The sequence below is a fragment of the Myzus persicae genome, unplaced genomic scaffold (assembly GCF_001856785.1).
Source record: "Myzus persicae strain clone G006 unplaced genomic scaffold, MPER_G0061.0, whole genome shotgun sequence".
Taxonomy (NCBI): domain Eukaryota; kingdom Metazoa; phylum Arthropoda; class Insecta; order Hemiptera; family Aphididae; genus Myzus; species Myzus persicae.
Genome location: NW_019102426.1, coordinates 50,981 through 62,137, shown reverse-complemented (window position 1 = coordinate 62,137; position 11,157 = coordinate 50,981). Strand labels below are relative to the sequence as shown.

Genomic DNA, 11,157 nt, shown 5'->3' with positions numbered 1-11,157 from the left:
ATTATTTCGATTATCTTTAAAGTTTTGATGTAACTTATAAATACCTAGGTATATGTAATAGTAATGATCGTAGACATATTTTATGGTATGCATATTGTGCAACTAATAATTCACCTCTGCAGAGTTTCTAATTAAATTAATTCGTGTAAAAGGTTTTATAATTTACTCTGATAATAATATGATAGTGCGAGCCGTGGGCTCTTCGGTATGTATAGTTAATTGGTTACTATACATTATTTTGTTAATATAATCTATGTAGGTCTGTAATCGAGTTACTCTAGCGTAAAAATAACTTTTAAAACTTTGTACAACCTGAACTCTGAATCCAATGACGTGCATCATTACGTTATATTTATTTTATTTTGACTTTTCGCTACATTCAATTATAATATTAATTATTGGCAATATCATAATGATTGATGATTATTCGCATTTTTATGCATACAATATCTGTCTATATGCACAAGCCTGCAGATAAACGTTTTCATCCATTTCATTTGAATCATATTGTACGCTTATAATATTTATACTTGATTGATAATATACAAGTCCACTTATTTGATACTGAAACAATATCTTTTGTAACGTTTTCAGACGTTTCCATAATATGATGTTATAATTTAATATAGGTAAATAGGACGTCTGGTACACACAATAGAACGACTGTGGCGATTATTATATCGATTATCGTCGTGATTTCCAGAAACACGCCCCCGAATTTTAAAAATAAGCATAACGCATAATAATGTAGGTACTGCCAATTCAAACAAAATATTGCAGAAAAAATTCGTTTAATTTTTAATTAAAATTTTTTTTTTAATTATAAAATATGGAGTTTAGTATTTGATAGGCATAATACATTTATAGTATTATAATTTATAAACATAATATTATTACAAACAGCGGCGGTGACGGCGTACAATTTATTATTATAATTATTACGGTCACTCCGGCGTGCACTTGCGTTTAATTAAATTACACCTTAGAATTAATGTGCTATTTTTTCACCGCTGTTAATACCTGCTTTAATAATATAGTTCAACTACTATCATAATAACTGCTCACACGTTTACTCGTAAGTAGGTACATTGGTACATATACTCCAAATTTGTATCCACACACACATACACACTCATTTATACAAGAGTGAAAATAAACGGAAGTGGAAAAAAAAACTATTATTTAAATCGTTGTGCGATTCATGAAATGTTGCCATACTCGCCGTTATCACCCATCAGACGTGGTGTGAAAAAACCGGTCGTTTGAGGACGACGCCTCTAGACAAGAAAGAAAACGCATATTATTTTACACTCGCAGATTCTATGTTTATATATATATATATATGGTGAATTTACATGCCCTCCTATTGTATCCTTTAACCAGAGGAAACTACCCTTTCATTTGTTGTCTTCATCATAAAACATATTATACTATTAGAGTTCACCAATTTTTTTGAGAGCTTTGATGTATACCAGTTTAAATTTACCCATTATAAAATTTAAAGTTGAGAACATTATCTGTTTAATATGAGCATTTTTAATTAGAGATATTTCACATATTACAATACTCGCATTTATCTTAATTAAAAATAAAACTTCGAAAAAAAGCCAAAGCTTATGCACCGATAGTGTTTTTACCTTTTTAGTTTGACAATAGCCCAATTCGCCCAAACATTTTAAGCTAACAGCACAAAATTGGTTCTGTTAAACTCAAATGTGATATGTTATATATTTGTAAGACGGAGACAGCACCATGCATTGGCATATGGAGTCCTCTTAAGGGGAAAAGAGCAGTTATTTCGGAGTTCAATATTGGTAATTTTCTAAGTGCTCGAGTACAGGTATTGTAAGTGTGTAAACGTGTGAGTAGTAAGAAATCGTTAGTGTGTGAGACTGTGGTGTGTAAAATAAACAGCCTAGTACTCCCCTACGCGCTACTCGTTCAAGTCACCACCACTACGTTTCTCGCGTTCACTCAAAATAAGTAAGCTGATTATTTTGTACTTACTTTTTGTCAAAGCCACCAATGAACGTAATAACGCGTCAAGAATTATTTAAAGTTGTTAATATATGTCTACTTGAGATCGATTATCCCGCACATTTAAGGAGTCTTAAGTTCAATTTGTAACGTTCAGAGTGGCGATAATATTTTTTTTTTCCAATAAAAACTTATCACTGAAAATATTGCTAAGCAGATATTTTTTATTTTGAATATTTTTGTTGTCGATACCTACATTGAAACTAGAACGTGTTGTTGCAGAGTTATTAAACTTTATTTATACTGTAAGTATAATAGGTTTAGGACATATTAAAATGTGAACAAGTTATAAAATGCTAATGGATTACATTAAAGGCAGACATTATACATAAAGATTGATGACTATAGTTTAACTAAAGCCCTCATAATATTAAACTTCTCTAAACTTATCATTGTAGTTAGGTATTGTTCTAGTTAAAAAAAAATAATGATAATATTAATGGCCCCTTAAAAATGTGTAGAAATATATTTTACGATTTGGAAAAAAATTTACCAACTCTTGAAAATTCGAAAAATCACAATTTGAATAAATTGTAACTACATGATATATAACTAAATGATGAAATGGGGGTGAGGATGCTCGGTGAATAAACCTGTATTTTCGAAATGTTTGTACATTAATTGAAAATATAAAAATATAGGAACTACCCCAAGTGAATGTACTGAGACGAGCGTTCACGTCCCGCTCGAAGGTACATTTCTCTGAGCCCCTCGTCAGTGGCCGCTGACCGGTATTATAATGGGCACACGTGCATGCTCATATAAACGTTCCTAATATATTACGTATAATATTATAAGTATACATTATTATATAATATGTAATACCAAGCGGTGGTTTTAAGATAAAGCTATGGGAACTTGGGGCATTAAAAACGCGTTGTCAAATATATTTACGGCAACAATATATTATTGCGTAAGCGGCGTTAGTATATACGTACATAGTTTTGCCCCACCAAAGCGGTTTTTTCTTCTTTATTTTGCGTACACACACACACACACACACTTATATATATATATATGTATATGTATATACTATCTATATAAGTATACGCAAACACTCGCACACTTAGTTATACAAAAGAATTATGTACCAGAGACATATATACATATATGCTAAGAACTAGTTTATTGTTGGGCATATTCGAGGGTTTCGTCACTCATCGTCGACACTGGACAGCCTCTACATTATACGATAGCAGTCTCTCATCTACAATACATAAATATATATGTATATATATGAACTATATACATAAAGTATAATGTATGTACTCGATTCGTTATATTACATATTTACATTTCACGGATTGCCACAATTAGGGGGGTACTTGAGGGTAGATACATCAGTTTGAGTGCCCACGGCAGCCGCGACTTGTTCCCCAAATGTTTGGTAATCCTTTTTTTTAATTTTCAATTTTTTGTTTCAGATACCTGCAAGTACCTGCGGACTCCTAACCTAGTCGCTGCGGACTCCTAACCCCAAAAACAAACCAAAAAAATTCTAAAATAATCGATTTTAATCCGAAATTATAACGAGTCATAAAATAGGTTGAATTATTTGAAAAATAAAAACACGTTTAAGGTTATTTGTAAAAAAAAAAACAAAAAAACAACTCCGTGGACTCTCTACAGGGTTCGGTGGACCGCCGGTTACGAAATCCGACTTAAGCGGTTATTATATCGAATCGCCGTTTGCCCGCAGTGTTGCGTAAATCCGTTTCTCAGCGGTTTCCCCCTAAAATCGCTTACCTATATACTCATTGTTACGCGATCGAGTAATCATCACAGCAGTATATGTAGTAAAAATACGATCAATAATATTTGGACACGTGTCACTGTTATGTGGATTTGACGGTTTTAGGGAAGCGTCTCCTGACGTTATTATTGCGCCCCACAATTACCTACGCACCTAGCAGGTACCTGTGTCATGAGCATTCCGTGCATGTCTGTGCGATAAATACATTAACGTATTATATCGTTTTAACTCATATGACGTGTTTACAGTGTGTGCGGGGTTCCGTTTGTCGCGGCCGACGCGGAAATACGCGGCTCGGAAACAATAATTATATTATATATATTATATTACATTTCCTATTCGTATAATATTATGATAAGTAGGTACACACCTGCGCCACAGTGGCGTATGTAGAACGGACATCGGAGTCGGGATGGCGAGCACCGGTGACGGTTAAATGCCTATACCTAGGCCCCTCTGAATATTGTACAACTTATTTTGACTTTGTGGACACCATTTAACGGTCGGTCACTCGCTGTTTTTCACTTCCCTCCATTAACCTTATACGTACACCGGAGTAAACGTCTATCGATTATTTAAATTCGTTTATGTATTATTATTGTGTAGTAATGTACTAACTAAATAATGTACATTGTCAACTGACACGATATTATATATTATATAAACTCGTATATCGACACAATATTATATACATAATTAATATTTAAATATAATGGACATTATGCCTACAAATGCTAAACTCTAACTTCAAATTGCGTACGCGCATCACTCACCCAGGTAAAAATAATTTCACTCGACCAAATGGATTATTAACTTTTTGGTCAAAATTATTACACTAGCCCAAATGACGACCCCTTTATTTCGTCCTGGGAACCAATCGCATATTTTCAGACCTTAGTAATAGGTATACCTATGGCTAAAGCGGGTATATTGTCCATAATATTCACAACAAATATTCATGTTGGCCGGTTTCCGGTGTAAATTATATGGATGATAGTAATAATTAATAATAACATAATAATGTAATAATACCAGTGGCGGTTTTGAGAATTTTTTTTTTTCTGGGAGGTTAAAAAAATGTATTGACACATTTTATCTGAAAATTATTTATTTATGCAAATGTTGTTAGGGGGGGGGGGGTGCTTGTGGTGTTTGGGAGTTGTAACCTCCTTCCCCCCGGACACGCTTCTGAATTATGTCGTCAAGACATGATATGTGGTTATAATACGACGAAAGCCAATAGTGTGGTAAGCATGGCTTAATGAATAAAACGTTTCGTCGATTAAAAAACAATAAAATGCAAAAACGACCGGAACGCGGACCGACGAAAATATTATTATGACGTGTGTGTGGGATCCACCTGATTGGAAATTGGTCGCGGGTCGAGCGTTTAAAAATGAGAAACCAATTTCACATACGCAATTAGCAGTAACTTTTGAGTCGCGCAATAAACGTCTCGCGGAAGAGGCGACGACCGTTACCGGATTCTCGGAAGACCACTTGGTACCGAGTCGAAACACGTAATAGGTAAGCGGTACCTATCGTCCTGTAATGAGGACCGACCGCACTAGGCAGCTGATGGTCAGGCCACGCTCAAACGCAAATCGATTTGTTCTTCAATATTTTTCAAGTGGCACGGGTATCAGATATTTTAAACTGGTCGCAATTAATCGATGTCCACGTGTGCGCTTGTGCCGCACAGTATTAATCAAATCGTAGAATTTATTGTTGTACGGGCAATAGAATTTACGTTCAAAAATTAAATGTACCCACTACATATATATTATACATCAGTTGTATACCTATTTCCTACGTGCGATTGTATGACGCGTATGTCTGATAAGCCGGAAACTCAATTGATATAATCTAGTGTAATAAAAAAAAATCTCATGCCACGGCGTTTGTGGTCGCATTCCTCCGAAAAGGTTCGACTGATTAAAATGAATTTTTTTTTTTTTTGTAGGTATGAGAATAGGTCGTAAAGTATAAATATGTATATTGTTTACCTACCTAGATAATAACAATCTCATCAGCAATAACTATTCAAGACGATGCCACGGTAATCGGAAAAAAAATCCCTGGAAAAAAAATCCCTGGAAATAAAATCCCCGTTAAAAAATCCCCGGTAAATAAAATCCCCAGAAAAAAAATCCCCGGAAAAAAAATCCCCAAAGCAACTATTTAAAAAAGTACATAATTATAATTAGTAAAAAATTTTAAAATTAGTAAAAATTAGATAATTAGAAAATAAGTAAAAAAAAAATAATATAATATTAGTTAGTTAATTAATAATAAAATAAATGTATATAATTATAGTCAGATTCGGTTCAGTCGGTTCGTTTTCTTATATTGTTAGACACAGCTGTCAAAAAGTCTCCAATGCTTAATTTATCTTCACTTTGTCTTATAACTAACTCTTTCAAGCGGATATTTATTGTTTGATTTTGTCCTCTTTTTGTACGTCTTGGTTCACCTAAAGCATCCAATGCTAACTGTGCTCGATCGGCGTCAATTTCATTTTTAATTTTCCTAATAAGTTTCCACATTGTAGGATGTTTTTGACCAACTAGTTTGGAAAACCTATTATTCCACCCTTCAACGATGTTGTTGGTTCTGTGGCAGTCATTGAGGGTGGTTTTATTTACATTCCACACAGCTGGTGGGAACATTGGTGGCAGTTTTCGAAACCTCATGTTATTTTCGTCGTTTCCAATTCTTCGATACTTGCCATTTACATAATACGAATCAAAATAATCTAATAAATCCATAAGATTTTCAGGCAAACTATATTTTAAATATTTCATTCCATCTTCTACGAGGTGCAATGGAAGGAATGCAAGTGCATCAATCATTCCACATTGTTTTCGAAACTCTTCATCCTTATGGTATTTCGAAGCAAAGCCCAATTCTTGTATTTTCCTGAACGTCGATTGACATAAGTGATAGAAGCAGCCTTTTATATCAATATGGACACCAATTACTTCTTTAGCTGCTTCAATAACTGCGCTTTCAAAATCGAGATGTAAACATTTGGGGTCAGGGTATACATTTCGTTCAGCACATTCATCCATTATAATTTGAAACATTTCTACGTATGTATTTTTAGTTTTCCTTTGTAAAATACAGTAAATCGTAGTTACAAATACATTATTTTTTTTTACCCGTATTACATATAACTGTAGGAAAAACTTTGGAGACAGTCCGAAATTCCCGTCTAAATACCAAGTATCTGATTCTGAAAGCAGTTGCAAGTGTTCATCTGTTGCAAATATAATTATCCTTTCAGATGCCTCTGGACCATTATCCCTCAATAATAGTCTATTATTACCCAATAATGCCCATTCACCTGTAATAAAATAGATATAATTTGTTAAGTATAGGATTTTATTTTCTAATTAATATAATTAAAAAAAAAAATTTACCATCAATAACAATTTCTTTGATATTTTGAGGTTCGTTCGGATTATGAAAACTTCGATGATATCTAATACTACGTTTTAAATATTCTTCCTTGGGTAACTCAGCTAAAACATCGACATCCAGATTCCCGATTACCTCCGAAAATATTTGGCCGGGTGTATCATTTGAGGATAAAGCTTTATTTTTTATTTCTTGTTTAACTTTTATGGCAGCTATAGCTATAAATAATAACAATTCTTATTTATATTCATTGGCGGAAATCTTGCGAACATAAAATATTTGTAGTTTTATATTTGTTTTTAAATTTGTTTGTATAATATTTTACATAATATTTTATAGGAAAATTAAAATTATAAGTTGGAACACTGTCCTATAGTGATTTATTTTATCGTCTGTCGAATAAAACAAAATCTGTAAAATTATATTCTGGACGTACTAATTGGTTACTAATTCAGTAATAGGTACCTACTTATCAAGGCCTATGATAAAATTGTTATCGACAATAATTTGTCGTGCTACATTAATTTATTAATTAATTAAAATTTGAGAACATATTTATAACACATAAATATATAAGTGTCCTAACTATATGTAAATTATTAAATTAAAATAAATCTTACCATTTTTATCGGCAGAATGATTGTGTTCATGGATCTCCCTTGGATTACTATTTTGAAGCGATGTTTTTAAAATGGCTAAACATTTAAATGAACTATATTTTGCACACCTCCATCTCTTGAAAAACTTACAGTCTTTTTGGTGTACATAAGTATAACCATTTAAGCAAATTTTATAGTTCCCTTGGTTAGATTTAACAATTTCCATAGTCGCATTGATTTCCATAGCCGGACAATTACGGCCTCGCACAGTCACACAAATCAAAGTTACTTAATAGGAACTGAAGATGTACTAACCGTAACCGTTATAATAACGTATAGATACCAAATATTACGTATTTTGAGTTATTTTGACTTGTATTTTCCCAATTTCAAATTTTATTGCTCTATGCCAAGGCCCACCCAACTAGCGGCCCGCGAACCTTTTTTATCTGTAAAATGCTTTCTTATTGCACACTAAATTTGTAGTACGAATGTACCGTGTAAATTGCAAGCCTCGATCTATCATTGTTCAGGCTCAACGTTTATCAGAGAGTGTCCAGTGAGTTAGTCAAGTTATATATTGGTAGTATTATAGTCATTCCGCTTTTAAATAGTTGCTTTGGGGATTTTTTTTCCGGGGATTTTTTTTCTGGGGATTTTATTTACCGGGGATTTTTTAACGGGGATTTTATTTCTGGGGATTTTTTTTCCGGGGATTTTTATTCCGGGATTCGATGCCACACCCTTGTGTGTTGTCTACTTGTCTCCGTCTTACGAACATAAGTAAACTTGTGTTCAACTTGTGTAAAAAAGTGGTGGGAGGGGGGTGTTCTCATTTAAAAAAGAAAAGTCTGTATCACTCCTTAAGTAGTACAAAAAAATATGGTCGCCAAGATCCTTGTATTTAAAAATTCAAAAAATCAGAATTTGACTACATTTATTAAGTAAAAAAAAAAATAGGGCTGATCACATCCTTGATGAAGTACCCCGCATAATGGTGAACGGTTTTTACTATAAATTGGTAGACATTTTGAGGACACATTTTTATGATGGACTTTTTGTATCGCATAATCATATATAGTACTTACCCATATTTTACATTTCTACCATATATAATCTCTTCTTCCTCCTGGGCGGCAGCGCACGGCACTTTAAAAGTTGGAACAATAGCCCGTCCAATCTTCGCTGCCGCAGTACATATTATTGCGATCTTGGCCAATGCGACATAATATTTATTTGTGCCGTGTAACATGGTAATATTTTGTGAAAACAAAAAAATCTTTTTTTTTTAAATTGGTGTCATACAATAATATTATATACTCGGCTATATAATATCTAATCCATTATTCTTACTGCTAACTGTATATTAAAATATTTATCAACCTATATATCAGCAGTATCGTTATGCGTAGGTAGAAGTGGTTATGTGTACATGTATATTATACGAAAAAATCATTTCCCGTAGATTACAATACTGTAACACTTATATTGTTGCCGTACCGTTGAGAAATACGACGTCTGAGCGGGGGCGGTATATTAAATTCATTCTTCTTCGCCAGTTTCGAGAATAATATGTAGTATCATTTATTTATAATATTGGTTTGTCAAAATACAGAAAAACTTAATAACAGTTGTAACGATTCGTCGCCCACGCACACCGCTGTGCACATTCGAGTAAGACGCACGAACTACATTATTAGGTCCGTTTTGAATGTGATTTTAACCTCAATTTAATATAATACCGCGGTGGTTTAGTAAAACCCATATTGTGTTTATGGAGATCGATAGGTTCAGGTTCATATACATATTACATATGCACAACTATACATTACAAATATACGTAGAGTGTTATTATTATTGTATTCGCCTATTCGCTTAACATTAAATTTTTTAATAGGCAACGTGTCCATTATTGCTTTATGAGGAACCTATTTAAACGGCAAGTGCATGTAACGGATAGATAAATCAGCAAAAATATTAAAATATTGGTTCTTGAGCCAATCGTAAAAAAAAAATCCGAGTAAAATAATCTATCACGATGTTTAATAATTATGTTTTCTTTTCTATGAGGAGTATTTGCGAAGTTTGACGAAAAACAAAATACATTCATATTTTATAGATTACAACAAATGCAGCTTGTGCAACTTTCAAACTTGGTTGCTTACGATTTCGAGTGGCCGACTCCGAGATTCCGTACGTATTCAAAAGAAAATAACATTATCGGTTTCGAAATCTTTTTAATATAACAACAATACAATTCGGGTACGGGTCGAATTTCGAGTTTATCGTATTCATGAATAAGGAAAAAAATATTTTAAAAAACCGTTCATTAAGTGAATGGGACAATTAAATGTTTGTAGAAGAAGAAAAAACCGTTTATTTTATTATTAAAAGCAGTAGGATACAGGATAGTGTTTGAGGCAATAACAATAATAATAGGTGATATTAATAAAAAATAAATATAAATTCCTCGCCGCCTCCGATAACGGATGGTTCCCACGCAGGTATTTGTATGAAAATTAAAAACCGTTTTCTATGCTTTCCTCGGCAATATTATACCTGACACTCTGGCAGACTTCTGAGCTGTAATAGAACATTACTCTTTATATCGAATACCAATATAATTATCAATAAGTATCGACGAACGTGAAATCCATTCTTTCGATTACGTATATCTGCGTATGTGTGTGCGTGCAATAATCGACAAGTATACATAGTTACATAATTGAATTAAATTCAATCATTTAATGGGTATAATAAAGCCTTTCCAGCGCTACAAGTCGTAAACGATGGCCTTTAAAATATAAAAATAATAATCCACAGCAAATTGGACCTTGTAATATAGGTTATAGGTATAGTATATAATATCTCAGCTTTAGTTAGTTTTAAAACCTGTAACAAAAAAAAAAAAAGGTGCTACATGGTGAGTGATTTAAAACTATCGTAGATAAATTATTGCTGCAGACGTCGAGTTGTACAATAATAATAAAATGATATTGTTGATAATGTTAAATAGACACAGTGTTTATTGACAGTGTAGTTAAAGATGGAGAATTAATGTAAAAAAAAAAAACATCGGTTGATACAATTTGCCAGTACTAATTATAATTATTAACAAGTACCAACATTAACTTTTAAATAAAATAGTGTAAATAGCTTAGACAATATTAGTTAATTATTGTATTGGTGCCTACTTATTGTCAGTTGATAAAAAAAATACATCCCTTTAAAATAGGGGAGGCGTTAACGATTGTATTCGATTAGAGGGAGCCACACTTCATTTTTTGGGCAACCAATAATTTACCGATAAAAAGTTGGTGATATAGATCAGTGGTGTGCAATCTTTTT

At 32.9% G+C, this 11,157-nt stretch overlaps 1 protein-coding gene across 1 annotated transcript; it reads right to left on the bottom strand.

The window, feature by feature from the left end:
• Positions 1-6,038: 6,038 nt before the first annotated feature.
• LOC111032139 lies at positions 6,039-8,542 on the bottom strand. Its single transcript, XM_022312368.1, has 3 exons — positions 7,831-8,542; positions 7,213-7,428; positions 6,039-7,136 (listed from the first exon to the last, which is right to left on the bottom strand). The coding sequence occupies exons 1-3, from the start codon at positions 8,051-8,053 to the stop codon at positions 6,118-6,120; spliced, it is 1,458 nt and encodes a 485-aa protein (XP_022168060.1). The 5' UTR covers positions 8,054-8,542; the 3' UTR covers positions 6,039-6,117.
• Between the last annotated feature and the right edge of the window lie 2,615 nt (positions 8,543-11,157).